At 44.5% G+C, this 20,324-nt stretch overlaps 1 protein-coding gene and 1 pseudogene across 1 annotated transcript; one reads left to right on the top strand and one right to left on the bottom strand.

Moving 5' to 3' along the window:
• Positions 1 to 5,426: 5,426 nt before the first annotated feature.
• On the bottom strand, positions 5,427 to 8,825 carry LOC123050815 (putative cysteine-rich receptor-like protein kinase 12). The gene is made up of 5 exons (XM_044473546.1): positions 8,374 to 8,825; positions 7,755 to 8,141; positions 6,751 to 6,849; positions 6,251 to 6,614; positions 5,427 to 6,134 (listed from the first exon to the last, which is right to left on the bottom strand). The coding sequence occupies exons 1-5, from the start codon at positions 8,816 to 8,818 to the stop codon at positions 5,588 to 5,590; spliced, it is 1,842 nt and encodes a 613-aa protein (XP_044329481.1). The 5' UTR covers positions 8,819 to 8,825; the 3' UTR covers positions 5,427 to 5,587.
• Positions 8,826 to 16,035: 7,210 nt separating this feature from the next.
• Positions 16,036 to 16,167, top strand: LOC123056289 (uncharacterized; annotated as a pseudogene).
• The last annotated feature ends 4,157 nt before the right edge of the window (positions 16,168 to 20,324 follow it).

Genomic DNA, 20,324 nt, shown 5'->3' with positions numbered 1-20,324 from the left:
AAACCCATGTATGAATTGCTCATCGTCAATTGTTTGCATGTTATTATTGAGCAGCTTCACAGCAATCTCTCGTCCGTCGTGCACACCCTGCTCAAGATGTACAGCACACAACATCATATGTCAAGCAGAAAAATGGATGTATCAAGCTTTGTTTGCTGGTTTCGTGACACACATTTTTGGTACAAAATGAAGTGTCCTGAATAAATCTTACCTTGTACACTTTTCCATATGCACCATGACCAAGTAATCGCTCCTTGGAGAAATTATTCGTAATTTTTTCTAATAATGTCAGTGTTAGATTTTTTGGCTCCATGGCTTGGCAGTTTGACCTTTCGGCAGTGGCAGTGTCTCTGCTGGTACAAATTGAATCCTTATGCACGACCAACTTATGACATGATGAACCAAGATATAAAGATGAACTATTTAACCCAGATAGCCATTGATATGGGTTGACCGAGCACCAAGGAGCGTATGAAATAAGATAGCCATAGAATAATTTTGGATCCAGTGAGAGATCATCAGATGTGTTAAGCTAGCCGCATCAGAAGTTCAGAACCTGCCGCAATCTAGGTAGCTAGTAGTAAACATAGCATGTTTGGGGGGGGGGGGGCACACCGGAGAGAAGAGAACCTAGCACTACTAACCTGGAGCTGGTGCTGGTGCTGGTGCTTGAGCCGGGAAAATGAAAGCCTGCCTCCTGCTCCTGTGCTCCATCGTCGCCACCAGGAGAAGCCATTGTTAGACTTGCTTTCCAGCGAGAGGTGGGAGAAATGAAGACGGGTCGTCGCTGTGTGATGGATCCATCAGGCCGGCCATATCAATCAGTTCCTTATTTTATTTTTGGTGTGTCTAGAACTCAGTCGACTGAGACTTAACGAAGTCTTAGTCGAGTGACGTCAGCATGTCTTTTTTTGCTACAAGCGGCACGGCTAGATGCTACAAACGGCGACGAAAAATGTTGCGATGGTATTGCAAGCAACAACAACAAATGCTACAACCGTTCTAACTAAAATGCTACTACCGTCAATGAAGGATGTTGCAACTGGTGAGATGACGTGCTACAACCGAGGAGGGATGACATGCTTCAACCAACAAAACAAATGTTGCAACCAGTATGAAAAAATGTTGCATACGGTCAAAAAAATGTTGCATGGTCGACTGAGACTTCATTAAATCTCAGTCGACTGATTTTTAGCAGGCCTGTTTTATTTTATTGATTACGCGCTTGCGCCCACATGGTTGTAATGCAGTATATTTGTCAAAGAGTTTGGTGGACAGCTACATTTCTTTTTCTTTTCTTTTTATTGTGTACCGAAGCAAAATGAATGACACATCTCTTTAGGCTAAAAAATTACTCATCTCTTTCAAGTCTCCCCAAACACGTTCAGAAAATGGTCAATTAGCAAGCTGGCAGGTACATAAAACAGAGAAGACACGATCGATGCACTAGCAACAATTCTGCTGCGAAACTACTTAGCAAACGACACACACATGGAGACGACACTGCATCCAACGGTTGTGCTACAGTTTATCCTCTGCATGGATGGTTTGATTGACAGTATCGTCCCAAAATCGGCTATGCAGCGCCATCTGCGTAGCAGCACTCATTCTGCTGTCCACGCACAGAAGATACAACGACTATAAATATTGGTAAAAAGGTAATTACACTTTGACGAACATTGGCTGCAATTAATAAAATAAATAAAATGCAAGGATATCACTGACCAACACTAGCACCCAAAAAATTGCACGGTCATTTTTTTTAACAGAACTATATAGCTTTGGAGCCGAGGGCATTCCTCCTCCGTTACAAGTGTAACAGCAGAAGACATGTGGTGTTGATTAAGCAGCAGCAAAGGGAAATAATTTCCCCTAACAGTGAACTAGCAAATACTACATATTAATAATCTGCGCTTTTTTGGGGAAGTCATTTTGGCTCCCGGGAGCATTTTCTCCTGGATGAACAGTACCTAAAAAGTGGTTAAATATTTTCGAAAAATTCTGATTTTTTTATGGATGTTCGTGTTAGTGTCGCAAGCATGCTCGAGAATTTTCATGCGAAACGGGGCAGTAGTGTTTCGTCGGTGAAAAACACAAATTTGAGGTGACATTTTGGGGTAACATTTTGTGTTCAATTTTTTTTTTTGCACAGACCAAAATGTTTAACCTTTTTGCCTAAAATTTTTGAAGGTAGCATTTGAATGTGACTATGAATAGATAGAAATTTTGTTGGGATTTTTTTAACATTTCAAAAATCATTTTTCACACGTGCTCCTGGGAGCCAGATTGGATTTCCGGGTTTATTTGCCCTTAGTTCATTCACTAATCAGTTGTGCACTTATTTTTTGGCACCACTCAGTTTTGCCCCTCTTCTGGCAAATCGCTGCTCACTTGTGCCCCTTTGTGCGGTTTTCATACAGCCAAAGGGCTTTGACCTTGTCTCTTGATCCAATATACCCCTGAGTTACTGGGAGATGCCCCCCCCCCCCCCCACCCCCATATGTAGCTACTAGTAAAGACCCAACCTGGTAAAAGAAAAAAGAAAACATTAGATAAATAAACAATCGATCCCCTTCTTTTCCTCCTAATCCCCTTTGTCCTCCGGCCCGGCTAGCACGGCCAGCTCGTCCGCCAGACGGCAGCTCGTTGCCTCTCGCTGCGTGGTTGGTTTTTGGATCTAGAGGTAAATGATGACCCATACATCGTCTATTCATCTTGCATTACTTGGTAGGTAACGGAAAGTTTCCTCTTTTCTGGATGGATTAACTGTAGATTTCTTTTATCAGATCAATTTGTTGGACTCTATAGATTATGATGACTTTTGCATAGCATACCAAGTCTTGATATCCCTTCTTTTAGTTCATATTAGGTATGCAGATGCCTAGTTGTCATACTTTGTTGTTTGGCTAGGCAACTAACGCACAAGTTGGTCTTGTTTGTACGTATATCTTTATCTTTACCTATTAATAAAAAGAATTGGGCTTCTGCCTGTACGTCATAAAAACTACCCTTGAAGTTGGCAATAATTACTCACCAATGCCACCCGTAAGTGGCAAAAACGATTCGGTTTTAATTTCAAATATCGCCACCGGGTTCTGTTATTATAAGTTGATACGGTATATGAACACCAATGGGTGAGTAGCACGATGGTTGAGGCTACGAAGCTCCACACCGGGTACCATTGTTCGATCCCTTGTTCTCCCAGCTTTTTCTCTTTCTGTTTACCTATCTTATGCGCAGTAATGGGCCAGCCCATGTGCGGGGCGTGGCGCCCCTGTTTTGTATTTCTTTTTTTTAATTTTTTATTGCTGTTTTGGTTCTTTTCTCTCAAAATTAACTTCGGATTCGTGGCGCCCCCTGTTTTTTATTTTTTTCCTTTTTTATTTCTGTTTTGTTTTTATCTCAAAATTAATTTCGGATTTCCAAAATATCAAACAGTTGCGAGTTTTCAAAAAAAAGTTAGAAAATGATAAACTGTTTGTGAATTCAAAAAATATTCGGAAAATCATAAAATGTTCATGACTTAAAATTTTGCTCACATATTATAAACAAATCATGATTTCAAATGGATTTTCATGGAAACCTGTATAACTTGATATACTTTGTGAATTTGATTCATACTTTTTTATATCTACCACACCTGTATAACTTGATATTTTTTCCCATTGCAACGGACGGGCATTTCCAAAAATGTTTGTTAAATCAAAAAAACTTCGTCAAATTCAATAACTATTCCACCCAATTTCTAGAAAAAGTTCATCGATTCTAGAAATGTTTGCCAGTTCAGGAAAATTGCTTAAAAATGTTCACAATTTTTAAAAAATGTTTGTAAATAGCAAAAATGTTCTTGATTGTAGAAAACGTTCAGAAATTTGTAATAGTATGTTGTTTGCGATTTCAAATATGTGCATGAGTTTAACAAACTGTTCATAATTTTAAAAAATGTTCATGATTTCGCGAAATTGAGAGAGAGATATTGTATCTCGGTGATGCAACGAAATGTGATCATGACCATTGGATTTTTTTTCTCCCGTTGCAATGCACGGGCCCTTTTGCTAGTGTGTACTAATGGTTGTGAATAAAGTAGAAAGACTTCATAGAAGATAAGAAGTCTTGATACTCAAATCCAATTTTTTTAGACTGTGTTTTTGTCATCTATGACCCATTCAACAAAACTTGAGTCACCTTGTGTGTGGCGTTCTTGCCCAATTGTCATTTTGTATTCGAAAACTGCCTGGCAACTTCATATAGTACTCCCTCCGCCTCAAAACTAACTTTGTACTAAATTAGCACCACTTATTTTGAGACGGAGTGAGCATATTTTAACTTGTATCCCTTGAAGACATAACCAACCAGTGGCTAAACTATTAAGATTCTCAAAAGGATCCTGTGCAGAAAGACGATTGCTAGCTTATCTTGGAATTAACAGTAGGTAGCAGGCGCAACAAATAATGAATTGGACTGTACACGACAGACAAAACATTTACGCCTAGCATGAACCAGCTTCATCGCAACACAAATCTTATTTCTAGCTCCACCAGCAGTCTATACTATAGCCAAGGCAACCTTTCGGTACCTAGCAAGAGCTTCTCTAATTAAGCAAGAAATTAGCCAGCAAGAGAGGGTGAGAGCGCACCGCAAGAGCATGCCGTGAGCAGTGCTTCAGGCCGCCGTGCCATCTCTTGGTAACCTGCTCAGCGACGAGTGGGGCGTGGACAAGACCGTGAAGGACAGGCTGTGTAATCTCAAGGTCCAGGTGATGAGGATGCGCACTTTCCTTTGGGAGATGCCTCCGGCTTGCAGCGGACCTACAGCTCCACGCGACAAGGTCAGGGTGCTGTTACAAGCCATCGAGACACGCCTCTACTCCTTCATGCTGCGCATGGAGTTGACCAAGGGCACCCTTCTTGCTACTATGAGCAAAAAGATTATTAACTATGTAGTACTTTCATCGTCCGAAAAAACTTATCCCTATTAGTGCTAGATACATCCATGGTGCTAGATAATTTATTTTAAAGACAAATTTGAAACAACCTTTTTCGAGCGGAGGGAGTATCAAATTAAGATTCAGAAGGTGCGTGACCCGCATGACCACTATCGCCGCGAGACATCACTGAAAAGCACTTCCACACGGAAAGTGGGCCCTTTTGCCATAGCCGGGGCAGTTGATGATACAGAATAAAATAAAACACTACATAGCGGTCGAGGGTATTAATTTTACAAGTGCATTTTACTGGACATGAGTGTTTTCCGGCTCCAAACGAAACCTGTGGGTGGAGACGTGTATATTTTAAGGGTGTATCTTAAAGAGAAATGGTAATCCAAACAGTGCCTTACAAGGTTGGCTGAATTAGGATGTAAACAACGACGACAACATGATTTATTGAATCGCGAGATCAACAATTACATAATCACACATGTTTCATGAACGCACACCCAATATTGGGTCAATCAAATTGTTGAGCAAGAAGATCGCACGCATATATATCATATGGTTTACAATACCTAACAAACTTCGTCATTGTACATACTATATAGTGCTCCATTGCAGGAGGGCTGCCCCTTCGTGTATCTTCACCTGCATTTGTCAAGACATCACAACATGTGATGCGGTCAAGCTGACTAAATTGGACAACACAATTCTGATAGTTGGGCGGTCACCACGTCTTGTTTCGACACAGTGGAGCCCGATCAACAACGCTCCTTTAATTTCCTCATCATACTCGCCCCTCAGCCGTTGGTGAGCTGCATCGAGAATTGCATTTCTCCCACGACATTCCCGGACATTCTCGATGAGGCTGTTTTTCAAGGGATTGCCAATCAGGATCGGCGCCACGCCACATAGTACCTCAAGCAACAGCACACCGAAGCTGTAGACATCAGATTCTTTAGTAACCTGGCCGTTCTGCTGGTATAATGGGTCCATGTAGCCTAGTGTTCCAATAATGTTATTTGTTGAGCGTGAGGTTGCGGCACGTGTAAGTTGTGTCACCAAACCGAAGTCACACAGTTTAGCAGTGAAGTCCATATCCAGCATCACATTAGCTGGCTTGATGTCCCTGTGGAGGACGGTTCTTGAACAATTATTATGGAGATATTCAAGACCCGAGGCTATTCCAACCAATATGTTGTACCTGAAACACGAACAATGCATTCTATGCCAGGTAAGTAATTTGAAGGTTGTAAAATACGAGTTTCTTTTGATGTCTGAAAAAAAGGTAATCTGAGCATCATGTTCATGTTTAACTACCTTTGGCGCCAATCAAGAACTAAATCTGTACCACCATGGTTGTAAAGCCGAGCTTCAAGGTTGCGATTCTCCACTAGTTCGTAGACAAGCAAGAGGTTGTTCTTTTCGTTGCACCAACCCACAAGATGTATAATGTTGCGATGGTTCAGCGGGCTCATAATTTCAACCTCGTTCTTAAAGGCCTTCCTCGTTTCATCTGACACATCACTTGTATTCTTTTTTATAGCCACCTCCACTTGTGTGCCTTCTATCATCACTGCACCTTTATAGACAATGCCAAATGCACCCTGTCCAAGCTTTCTTGTGTCCTTGAAGGTAAGTGTTGCAGTCGCCAATTCCCGGTAAGTGAACTCTCGAACATGCCCTATGAAAAAAAGCATTATGTATATCGTACTATTGTACTCCTCTATTTTAGTGATCTGAACCATCTTATATTAGTTTACAGAGAGAGTACACGATATCTATTATTATATATAATTCACCGAGAGGGTCATGCGAACCTGTTTCATGCTTGCTCTTTAGCTTGACCACCAGAGCTGCTAAACAAGCCAAGAGAATTAGACCAACTACAGATCCCACCACGCCAGCTGTCCAAGAACCTGCGCAAGGGAGAGTTATGAGGACATCTACCACAAACAGCGTAGACAGGACTTCATGTAGAGTATGTTCTTAACAAAATTGAACCGTATTGGGCATAGTTTTAATACTTCGTCCATTCCAAAATATAAGGTGTATTCTATTTCAATTCATGATTTTTAGAAACGGCAAAGTTTATAAAAAGTATCAATGTACGAAATAAATGAATTTCGAAGATATATTTGATGATAGATCTAATGTACCTAATTTGGCATTGTAGACACCAATATTCCATCTATTAAATTTAATCAATCATACAAAAATATTTATATAAAACGGAGGGAGTATCCGGTTATTTTTATTTCCAATAACCAACTTTCAATCGGCAAAAAATGTTCATTTTCCCTGCATTTGATATTTACTTAGAAAAGAGCATTCCCTTTTGCCAAAATGTTTCTTGTCCCAAAAATTCTCTGTTTCCACAAACAAAATGTTCCTTTTCACTAAAAATATTAATAAACATTTATTGTTAAAATATTTCAAGTATAAGAAGTATTACATCATGTCACAGTGCCCCAAATTTCTGCTTTATTCTAAATTTTTTTAATATGTCTGATGCATTGATGCAAATCTTGGTATTCTAATTAGGACTCCTGATCACGATTGACTTTTTGATGTCTGAACATATGTATGTCAAATATGTGTGGTATATTATATATGATTGTCCTTATTTTTCCATTTCTCATTATTTAAGGAAAAAAATGTTAAAGTAGGCTTAGCTTCTTTATAGCTCCGCCATAACTTTTCATACGATCTGGCCAAGCCATCCTAAATGGCATAACCTGCTATTTAAAACTTTGCTATATACTCCTTCTCTTCCACAATAGCATGTATATATACATCACATAGAAGTATAGAACCTGCATACCTTTGCTGGGGCCGCTGGACTGAGTAGCTGGTCTGCTTGCTTGGTCTACGGACTGCGAGGTAGGAGCACCGCCGAACGGCACAACCACGAAGCTGGTGTTGCCGTACCTAACAGAACAGCTATAGCTCCTACGCTTACCATCTACTGCCATGGAAGTCCAGTCCTTCGACGCATTGGCCGTCAGCACGTCCAGGCACTGCTTGCACTGGTCCGGCGGCAGGTCCCACGTGCACTGAACCAACGTGTATGGATCCGTCGACGATGCCGCGAATCGCTGCGACGAGGCCACTGCGGCCCCTATCGACTCGTTCAAGTTTCTGACTACGTCATCACGGTACCGCATCGGCTCCCAGATGGCTCTTGGACCATTCAGCGCGTAGATTTCACCTGCACGGACGGAAGCACACAGTTTTTTATGGTCATGGAATTCTTTTTTTGTGTGGGAATTATGATCATGGAATTCGTGCATATTTTACACCTAATTGATCTTATCTCAAAGAGCTAGCTACTTGTTTTGGTATGTAACAATCGATGCAGAGGACCGGAATATAACCTCCATTTCGTCGGGAAAAAAAAGGCACTTGTTCTATTTTACAGGTGAAATTCATCCAGATTTTACCTATTTCAGCTTTGCCAAAGAAGTTGGTGTCGGAGTAGCGGACGAGGCACGGGTCGAACCAGGCGAGCACGGTGGTGCTCCCGGGGCAGCGGTTCGGCAGACCGTTAGCGTTGCTTCTAGCAGCGGCCGCGAGGCAGTCACCGCAGTCAGAGCGCGAGTAGTCAGCGGAGCACATTGCCAGCCTGTAAACGGTGCCCGAGCCCTCCCCGACCGTGTCGTTGATGAAACCACCGTTCTTGAAGATAGTCTTCTCTGGGAGAGAAGCAAGGAATTGGTTCAGGTTGGCAGGGTAGGCACTGTTAGAGGTGTAGTTGCCGGACGTTGAACAGTCCATGGCTTGAGGCAGGTGTGAGCTCAAGGCTGCATCGGAGGTTGTGTGTAATGCAGCCAGCAGATGGAAGCAAAGGAACAAGAGTGGAGAAAATAAGGGTCGTTGGAGTGCCATGGCTCTCTGTAAGCTAGCTGGCTTGTTGCTTGGTTTGCTGTTGTGGAGGAAGAAGGCACATGCATGGGTTTATATACACGAGACACCGGTCGAGCTAGACCCGTTCTACAAGGCCACCTAACTCCATGTTCATTAATTACTGTTTACAGAGACGACTTCAGTTGACAATACATACAAGTGGAGGCTAAACATATGAAGTGCTTCTTTTTCGATAAAGGCCGCTTTTATTATCTCAAAATGTAGCATCAAAGTGATACTAATCATTAAGAGTATCACCTGGCCTCTGCATAACTAGGATGCACACAGCCAAACACCAGTAGTCTGATAAACAAAAAGATAAAATACCGACATTTCGGCAACAGTAGAGTCCATAGACTGACACTATGCCTATGTGGAAAGAGATGGTGGACCGAGTCGGAGATTATGCTGCCATCCATGTTGGGTAAAAACCTCCGTAGCCACCTGCTCCAACAACATACACACCGCCTTGAATAGCGGTTGGTACTCCGCTCGTTGTAGCGTACACCACGTACGAAACAAGTGCGTACAACGGAAAATAACCTGCAAAGGAGAAACAGTTTTGTCATTAAAAACAACATCATTTCTACATAGCTAAAGCGACCATAGTAAGGCATACGCTCCCACCCTTATTAGCGTTTTGTGCCTATCTGAAACACCGTCCAGCCAATGACCAAAAATATTGACAACACTTGTGGGCGGATACAAATTTGACGCTATTTGGATGGCTGACTACGTAGAACGCGCAAACTTACAGTGAAAAAAGAGGTGTTTAATTGTCTCGTCATGAGTACAAAAACAACACTTCTTACTTCCCGACCAGTTGCGTTGTGCGAGGTTGTCTTTTGTTAGCACAACTCCCCTACGGAGATACCACATGAATATTTTGACTTTAAGTGGTACCTTCACTTTCCAATTTTTTTTGTTATTACTCACCGGTACCTCAGAATGCGTGAGGGCATGATACATAGAGTCTACTGTGAAAGACCCCGATGTAGTAAGGTTCCAGTGAAACACATCACGACCTTGTGTCAGGATAATCGAATCCAGACGGGACAATAGATTATTCCATGACATAAGTCGGGTGCCAATCAAATCCTGCCTGAACGAAATATTTGGCGGGGATGAGCTGAGCACTTGCGCAATAGTATTATTCTTATCGCGTGCAATGTTGTATAAGGCTGGGTATTGTTCTTGAAGGCTAGCATTGCCTAGCCAGATGTCTTCCCAAAAAGAATCTCCGACCCGTCCTTTATCGCGAAAGACCCAAAGCGAAAGAGATGTTTCTTTGTCGCCATTAGGCCGGCCCAAAAGTGTGAGTCTCCAGGTTTCCAATATACCTGAGACACTGCCTTTTGGCCTATATACTTATTGCGCAGCATGGTTTGCCAAACACCATCCTCAGTAAGAAGTTTGAACAACCATTTACTAAGTAGGGCCTCATTCTTGACCTGCAGGTCATGAATACCGAGGCCGCCCTATTCTTTCGGCCTACAAACCACACTCCATTTGGCCAACCTATATTTTTTCTTTTCACCATCTCCTTGCCAAAAGAACTTGGACCTAAAATAATCCAATCTTTGCAAGACCCCTTTTGGGAGCTGGAAGAACGAAAGCATATAGAGAACCATATTTGTGAGGACAGAGTTTTATTAAAACCAATCGTCCTCCAACCGAGAGCAACTTGCCTTCCCAGCTGCTCAAGCGTTTCTCTAGTCGCTCCTCTACATGCTTCCACTCCGCAATGGTGAGACACCGATAATGAATTGGTATTCCCAAATATTTAATTGGGAATTGTCCATGTGCACAACCAAAAAGGTCAGCATACTCGGCCGCTGCCTCAACGGCTTCTCCAAAGCAGAACAATTCACTTTTATGGAAGTTAATCTTAAGACCCGACATTTGCTCAAACGCTGACAGCAAAAGTTTCAGGTTTCTAGCCTTGTCTAGGTCATGTTCCATAAAGAGAATTGTGTCATCGGCATATTGTAGAATAGAGAGACCGCCATCCACTAGATGTGGCACTACTCCTGTAATCTGTCCGTCCTTCTTGGCGTGCTCAATCAGAATAGCCAACATGTTAGCCACAATGTTAAATAACATTGGGGATATTGCATCACCCTGTCGTGGTCCTTTTTTTGTCTGAAAGTAATGGCCGACATCATCATTGACTTTGATGGCCACACTACCTCCAGTTACAAAATTTTGGATCCACTTGCACCATTTATCGGAGAAGCCTTTCATCCTTAGGGCCTGTTGGAGGAAAGACCATTTGATCTTGTCATAGGCTTTTTCGAAGTCTATTTTGAATACTACTCCACTCATGTTTTTCGGTGCATCTCATGGACGGTCTCATGCAGGATTACTACGCCATCGAGTATGTTCCTTCCTTGCATGAAAGCTGTTTGAGATGGCCGGACAACATGGTCAGCTACCGAGTTTAATCTATTCGTCGCCACTTTGGTGAAAATCTTGAAGCTGACATTAAGGAGGCATATGGGTCGGAAATGTTGAATCCGTTCAGCCTCCTTAATCTTCGGTAACAAGACAATCTCGCCAAAATTAAGTCTGAATAGGTCAAGTCGGTCGGCATGAAAACAATTGGACAACTCCAAAAGGTCAGACTTGATGATATCCCAGAAATTCTGATAGAATTCTGCGGGGAAACCATCAGGGCCTGGAGCTTTGTTATGTTACATTTGGAACACCGCAGCTCGCACCTCCTCTTATAAGAATGGTGCCGTTAGGATATCGTTTTCTTCTGCCGTGACATGTGGAATATCATCTATTCGGGTCTCATCAAGGGTGAAATTCCCTTCAGTCGGCGCTCCGAAAAGAGATTTGTAGTATTTGGTGATATACTTTTTGAGCTCCTCCTGACCTTCGATCCTCCCCTCATCTTGTTGGAGACTATAAATACATTTCTTCCTATGCCGCCCATTGGCGACCCATTGGAAGTATCTTGTATTACTATCACCCATTAAAATGAAATCAGCTTTGGATCTCTGGTAGTATTTGATCTCCTCTTCTTGCAGTAGACGGGCAACCATCTCATTAGATTGATTTTTAATTCAATCTCTTGTTGAGAGAATGTGCGCGTCTCTGCAATTTTGTCGAGGTCGTCAATGTTGGTACAGAGCCTTTGTTTCTCCTTTTTATAAATTCCGTTGGTGTGTTTTGCCCATCCGGAGAGGTGTCGCCTCATGGCTCTTATTTTAAAGATCCATCGCTGAATAGGTGTACGACCAACAGCGGGCCTCTCCCAAACATTCTTGATCATGTCTACGAATCCGTCCCTATGCAGCCATCCCAGTTCAAATTTGAAAGGGCGCCGGGTGGCTGAGTTCGTAGAGTTAGAATCCAGAATGATGGGTGCATGATCCGATAAGGCCTCGATACGCTCTAGGGCTCGCACGGTTACCAGAGGAAATTTTAGTTCCCATCTGGTATCCATTAGGACCCTATCGAGCTTCTCGTATGTCGACACAGATCGGTTGTTTGCCCAAGTGAACTGACGCCCCGACATACTGGCCTCCCGAAGATCCAAACTGTCTAACACAACATTGAATAGGAAAGGCCAATGAGTGTCGAAGCGGTCATTATTTTTCTCTTCCTGGTACCTCAGAATGTTAAAGTCCCCTCAAATAAGCATTGGGTACGGGTTTTTCTTAGCCAGGTTAACCAATTCCCAAAGGAAAGCAGATTTATGCTCATCTTGTGCAGCCCCATAGACAGCGACAAGAGTCCATGTAAAATTGTCAGCTCTATTCCGCAGGTGAAATTTTATATGAAATTCACCGATCGAAAAAGCCAACAAGTCCATGGTTGTTGTCATTATCCCAAGAAGGATTCCTGCAGATCTTCCACGAGCTGGTAGACTATGCCATGTGTAGTCGAAACCACCTGATAGGTGATCGAAAAGTCACACTTGCCAGCCTCAGAAATTGCCACAAAATCCAAACCGTGTTCCCGGACACAATCACTGACGTGTTTATGTTTAGCCAAGTCTGAAAGACCTATGCTATTCCAAAACATGCCTCTCATGTGGAAACTCAGGTTTGTGTTGAACTCTTCGCCTTCTTGGGCGGTTTTTGTTTCTTTTTAGAGGAGTGCGATTTAGATTTCCGCGAAGACACCGTGAAGTCACAAAACATGGACCCAGGTCTTGCATCATCCAATCCAACCTCGGTAACCTCACCAACCAAGTGGGATATAAGCGGACCATCATATTTGGCATCCGCTTCATCCTCCTCCTCGGTTTCGGGGTCAGGTATGGTGGTTTTACATTTTGGAGAAACCTTTGAGCGGTCGATCTCCATATGTTTAAGCACCCATACCGACAAATTAATTTCATTGTCATTATTTCCCATAGATACACCGACTTTATTTAAACTAGTAGAAATATGGTTGTCGGACAAAGAGAGAAATGACTGAGCGGAGGAGGTACCTGTCATGGGGTCCAAATTCCTCGAAGCCTGGAGGCGCATTGCCTTCGCAAGAGAGTGCTCATCAGTCGAGGAAGAACCATCAATATTGAGGGAGTCGGTTACTACGTCGCAGGGGTGTAGCCAACCCTCCCGACGTAGTCCCCATCAAAGTCTTCGGCGGAGTAGTTGATGTAGTCCTGTGCAAAGCAGGTGCCGTCCGAAGCGTCCCAAGGGTTGGTGAAGAGGGGCGCGTCGCAGGTCCCATCGGAACGCCCGCATCAGATGCCGAAGAAGATCCTCTAGCACGATCCGTCGCTGGGCCAAGTGGCACCACGGCAACGGCCGCACGAACTGGAGACTCCATCGCTGGCAACGTCCGGGATTCCCGCACGCCAACCGAAGCAGGAAGTGTCGCATGCGCGGCTGGAGTCAAGGCCGGCTGTAGCGGTGTCGAAGCCGGGATAGCACCATGCACAGTACTGTGTGCGGCTGGTGTCGCGGCCAGATGCACAGTATTGAGGAAGTGCTTCTTATAAGAGAAAATAATCAAGCAACTTTTAGACAAGCCTTTTTGTTGTTGTTGTTGTTGTTGTTGTTGAGAAATGTCATGCTGTCATGGTGATGCATGAGGCAGCGGTGGTGAGGTGTTCATGGAAGATAGTTTTGGTGTTTAGTCGTCCCAAAACAGCAACCACAACCAAAAATCTTGACCTTATTTTGTGCCCGGCTGCGCCAAATCAGGTTGGCGTGATTGGTATCAGCATCTTCCATCCACGTGGAGGTCATAGCAAGCCTGGGAGGAGTAGTAACCCACGCCATGGCAGAGAGACCTTTGATCCAGCGCGCCATTTTGGGGGTAAAGAGAGCTCCCTCTCCGATTTACATTACTAGAAAGTAGAAACCACATTTTTTTACAACTAGTAGGGACCAACAAACAAGGAAAATGAAACCAAACTACGATGAATGATCGAAGGACACAAAATGGGAGTACTTCCCCTAGTACCCAAATTCCATCAAACCCTGGGAGTTAACATGGCAGATCTCTGGGGAATGATTAACTAAAGCAACATAATCTTATATTACGAGACGGAGGGAGTACTTACTAAAAGGAGTTTTAAGAGTGCTCTTTTGAAGAAATAGACTTTCGCCCCGCTATATAGATATAGCAACAACCCGATACAACATTTCGATTAACGCTAGGGCTAATAGCACAAGCACGTCCAAAAGAAAATACAAGAGAAAATAAGAGAAAAAAAATGCCAACAATGCCGGATCAACGAAAGCTACGGCACCCCGCGACCGCTGTGCCCACCGAAGATAACCACCACGCTCTAAAGCCACCGAGTTGCCATGTACCAAGCATCACCTTCACGAAGGGATGCGACGATGACGACGCTGCTGCCCGGACGAATCCTAGGATTTCTCCCGGTACATGGAGGGTAGTGGGGGGAGAGGGTCACCTGACGCCTTCAAGAAGGATGGCGGCGCCCGCAGGCATCACCGCGTCGGTGCCGGCAAGACCCGAGATGGATTTCTCCCGACCCCTCGCGCCCACCACCCAGGACCAGCCTTCGGCTCCACCACACCCGCCGCCAACCAACATGCGCCAACATAGTCACGAGGACACCCGCCGCCCGCCAACATGCGTCAACATGTGCCACCAGCACGACGCCCTTCAACAATGTTAAGAGTGTTCTTTTAACAGAGACAGGACCAAAAGTAAAAAATCAGCAGCAGCGTAAGTCTTCAAAGCAGCGCATGTGTGGAGGGTTGGGACTAACAGAATCATGGCACGTCATTCAGCTGAAAGTCCTGCAACATGAAAGACAAAGCGTGCAATTCACTTTAGGAGACCCTGAGCTCACACCTGGCTCAAGCCATGGACTGTTCGCATCTAATCTTTCCTTTTGTTCAATTTTTTTATGGAGGCTGCTTGTGAAGGATACTCTAATAGAGTTCACAAGTAGCTAGGTTGTTCCAGCATAGCTGGTTATATTGTACACCCCCCCTCCCCCTTGGCCAATACCTCCGCTATTAGTATATAATTGTTTGACAATAAAGCCAACTATCATGGTGTTCTCAAGGCAATTACATTCTGATTTTGCGGAAAAAACTCCCAATCTATTCATCTTCACTCAGGGTAGTACAACGAACACTAAAAATAATAAAAATTACATCCAGATCCGTAAACCACCCAGCGACGACTACAAGCACTGAAGCGAGCCGAAGGCGCGCCACTGTCATCGCCCCTCCCTCGCCGGAGCCAGACAAACCTTGTTGTAGTTGACAGTCGCGAAGTCGTCGTGCTAAGGCCCAATAGAACCAAAGCACCAGAACAACAACCGCCGCAGATAAAGAGTGTAGATCAAAAGGATCCAACTTGAAGACACACAAATGAAGACGAACGACGAACAGATCCGAGCAAATCCAGCAAAGACAGATCCGTCGAAGACACACCTCCACAGGCCCACGAATGATGCTAGACGCATCACCGAAACCGGGGCTAGGCGGGGAGACCTTTATTTCATCTTCAGGGAGCCGCCGCCGTCTCGCCTTCCTGAGTAGGACACAAACCCTAACAAAGCTCGAAAAAAGATCTAAAAACAGAGGCCTCACTAGTAGAAAAAGGGGCTTTCGTTTGGGCCTGGCCAGACCATTAGTCCCGGTTCTGCCACGAACCGGGACCAATGGAGGCATTTGTCCCGGTTCGAGAGCCCAGGGGGCCGGCCGGGGCCTCGTGCGCATTGGTCCCGGTTCGTCTGGGCCCATTTGTCCCGGTTCTTGGCACGAACCGGGACCAATGGGCCGCGCTCCTGGCCCACAACCATTGGTCCCGATTCGTGGCAGGAACCGGGACAGAAGGATGGCCTTTAGTCCCGGTTCCATCCACGAACCGGGACAAATTAGTTGCCTATATATACCCCATCGCCGGCGAGCATAGCACTCCACAGTGCTCTTTTTTTGCTGGCCGGCGAGGGGGAGGGCATTGGGTGCTCTAGCTCACCTCCTATGCACTATGAGGTGTTCGATGAAATGCCCGAGCCACACTAGTTAAGATTTCTCCTCTCGAAGCTCGACCTCCGAGCTCCATTTTTCCCGAGATTTGTCTAGGTTTATATTAGCGGTCCGTCACGCCCCGTCCCCGTCTTCACCGCCGTCGATCGCCCGCGCCGATCTCGTCGCCAGGACCACCGTGGTGAGCCTCTTGTTCTTATCTTCTTTCTGGAAAAAAATTCTTACTTTACATAGATACTTGTCTAATTTTCTTACTTTTGACACACATAATTATATATAATGCATGCAGATGAACCGGCAATGGATGTACGGTGACAGACACACCTTCGAGTACATTAAGGGCGTGCACGATTTTCTCGAAGTGGCTGAGGCAAACAAGCAGAATGGTTTTATGTGTTGTCCATGCCCTATATGTGGGAATACGAAGTCATACTCTGAAAATCCTTCACACCCACATGCTTTATAAGGGTTTCATGCCACACTATAATGTTTGGACGAAGCACGGAGAAATAGGGGTTATGATGGAAGACAGGGAAGAAGAAGAGGACGATGACAACTATGTGCCCCCTGAATACGTTGATGCTGCAACGGGGGAAGCTGAAGATCAAGAGGAAGCTGAAGATCAAGAGGAACCAAACGATGTGCCTGATGATGATCTCCGCCGGGTCATTGTTGATGCAAGGGAAAAGTGCGAAAGTGAAAAGGAGAAGCTGAAGTTCGATCGCATGTTAGAGGATCACAAAAAAGGGTTGTACCCCAATTGCGAAGATGGCAACACAAAGCTCGGTACCGTACTGGAATTGCTGCAGTGCAAGGCAGAGAATGTTGTGCCTGACAAAAGATTTGAGAAGCTACTGAAAATATTGAAGAAGAAGATTCCAAAGGATAACGAATTGCCCGGCAGTACGTACGCAGCAAAGAAGGTCTTATGCCCTCTAGATTGGAGGTGGAGAAGATACATGCATGCCCTAATGACTGCATCCTCTACCGCGGTGCGTACAAGGATTTGAACGCATGCCCGGTATGCAGTGCATTGCGGTATAAGATCAGACGAGATGACCCGGGTGATGTTGAGGGCGAGCCCCGCAGGAAGAGGGTTCCTGCGAAGGTGATGTGGTATGCTCCTATAATACCACGGTTGAAAAGACTGTTCAGAAACAAAGAGCATGCCAAGTTGATGCGATGGCACAGTGAGGACCGTAAGAAAGACGGGAAGTTGAGAGCACCCGCTGACGGGTCGCAGTGGAGAAAAATCGAGAGAAAGTACTGGGCTCAGTTTGCAAGTGACCCAAGAAACGTATGGTTTGCTTTAAGCGCGGATGGCATTAATCCTTTCGGGGAGCAGAGCAGCAATCACAGCACCTGGCCCTTGACTCTATGTATGTATAACCTTCCTCCTTGGATGTGCATGAAGCGGAAGTTCATTATGATGCCAATTCTCATCCAAGGCCCTAAGCAACCCGGCAACGACATTGATGTGTACCTAAGGCCATTAGTTGAAGAACTTTTACAGCTGTGGAATGGAAACGGTGTACGTGCGTGGGATGAGCACAAACAGGAGGAATTTAACCTGCATGCGTTGCTGTTTGTAACCATCAACGATTGGCCCGCTCTCAGTAACCTTTCAGGACAGACAAACAAGGGATACCACGCATGCACGCACTGTTTAGCTGACACCGAAAGTATATACCTGGACAGATGCAGGAAGAATGTGTATCTGGGCCATCGTCGATTTCTCCCGACCAACCATCAATGTCGAAAGAAAGGCAAGCATTTCAAAGGCGAGGCAGATCACCGGAAGAAGCCCGCCATGCGTACCGATGATCACATACTTGCTATGATCTCCGATTTACACGTAATCTTTGGAAAGGGTCCCGGCGGACTAGCTGTTCCGAATGATGCTGAGGGACGCGCACCTATGTGGAAGAAGAAATCCATATTTTGGGACCTACCCTACTGGAAAGAGCTAGAGGTATGCTCTTCAATCGACGTGATGCACGTGACAAAGAACCTTTGCGTGAACCTGTTAGGCTTCTTGGACGTGTATGGGAAGACAAAAGATACACCTGAGGCACGGGAGGACCTGCAACGTTTGCATGAAAAAGACGGCATGCCTCCAAAGCAGTATGAAGGTCCAGGCGGCTACGCTCTTACCAAAGAAGAGAAGGAAATCTTTTTTGAATGCCTGCTCAGTATGAAGGTCCCGACTGGCTTCTCGTCGAATATAAAGGGAATAATAAATATTCCAGAGAAAAAGTTCCAGAACCTAAAGTCTCATGACTGCCACGTGATTATGACGCAACTGCTTCCGGTTGCATTGAGGGGGCTTCTACCGGAAAACGTCCGATTAGCCATTGTGAAGCTATGTGCATTCCTCAATGCAATCTCTCAGAAGGTGATCGATCCAGAAATCATACCAAGGCTAAGGAGTGATGTGGCACAATGTCTTGTCAGTTTCGAGCTGGTGTTCCCACCATCCTTCTTCAATATCATGACACACGTCCTAGTTCATCTAGTCGACGAGATTGTCATTCTGGGCCCTGTATTTCTACACAATATGTTCCCCTTTGAGAGGTTCATGGGAGTCCTAAAGAAATATGTCTGTAACCGTGCTAGGCCAGAAGGAAGCATCTCCATGGGCCAACAAACAGAGGATGTCATTGGATTTTGTGTTGAATTCATTACTGGCCTTAAGAAGATAGGTCTCCCTAAATCGCGGTATGACGGGAGACTGACTGGAAAAGGCACGCTAGCAGCGGACTCAATAATATGCAGGGACGGGCATTCTTGGTCTCAAGCACACTACACAGTTCTACAGAACTCTACCTTGGTGACCCCGTATGTCGATGAACACAAGAACAGTCTGCGCTCCAAACACCCGGAGCAGTGTGACGACTGGTTTACATGTGAACACATCAGGACTTTCAGCAGTTGGTTGGAAACACGTCTCAGAGGTGACAACACTGTTTGTGATGAGCTGTACTCGTTGTCCAGGGGACCATCTTCGACTGTATTGACTTAGAAAGGATACGAGATAAATGAGAATACATTTTACTCGGTGTCCGCTTTGATGCAGCAACCGAGAGGGGAAAGGACACATATTATGGTTACATAGTGGACATATGGGAACTTGACTACAAACATAATTTTAAGGTCCCTTTGTTTAAGTACAAATGGGTCAATCTGTCAGGAAGCGGGGTACAGGTAGTCCCATAGTACGGAATGAAAACAGTGGATTTGAACAATCTTGGGTACACTGACAAACCGTTCGTCCTAGCCAATGATGTGGCACAGGTTATCTATGTGAAGGACATGTCTACCAAACCGAGAAAAAGAAAAGATAAGGAAGCGAATACATCATACGATGAGCCAAAGCGCCACATAGTTCTTTCAGGAAAAAGGGACATCGTGGGAGTCGAGGGCAAGACAGACATGCCCGAAGATTATGAAAAGTTTCATGAAATTCCTCCCTTCAAAGTGAAGGCTGACCCAAGCATCCTGATAAATGATGAAGATTATCCATGGTTACGGCGCAATAAGGAAATGACACAAGCGAAGAAAAAGTGAAGACTTTCTCTCCACAACTATTATGATGATACCATGCCAACTTTCAACCTTTTCGTAGTTCATTTGAAATATCTGTTGTAACAGACGAGTTTCCGTATGAAATCCTGATACTTCGAAAGAGATTGTCCGTTTTGTACACGAAGTGCATCCAGTTTTTGCCGTAACCCTCTCAACTTTCTTGCACATGCTATGTGGATGAAATGATGATACCATGCCAACTTTCAACCTTTTCAGAGTTCATTTGAAATGCTTTTCAATTTCAGGGTCTTATAGCTCAAAATAATCAGTAAATGCATGAAAATTAACAAATGAAGTCAGAAAGGGATGAAAATTGATGATGTGGCTTTGAATGGTGCATTTTGAACACACAAAAAGTCAGGAGTTCAAATAAGTTTTAAAAAATGAAATCCCTTTGTAACAGACGAGTTTCCGTATGAAATCCTGATACTTCGAAAGAGATTGTCCGTTTTGTACACAAA

Source organism: Triticum aestivum, chromosome 2D (genome assembly GCF_018294505.1).
Source record: "Triticum aestivum cultivar Chinese Spring chromosome 2D, IWGSC CS RefSeq v2.1, whole genome shotgun sequence".
In the NCBI taxonomy this organism is placed as follows: domain Eukaryota; kingdom Viridiplantae; phylum Streptophyta; class Magnoliopsida; order Poales; family Poaceae; genus Triticum; species Triticum aestivum.
The sequence above is the reverse complement of the archived record's forward strand: the minus strand, read 5'-3'. Positions and strand labels throughout refer to the sequence as shown.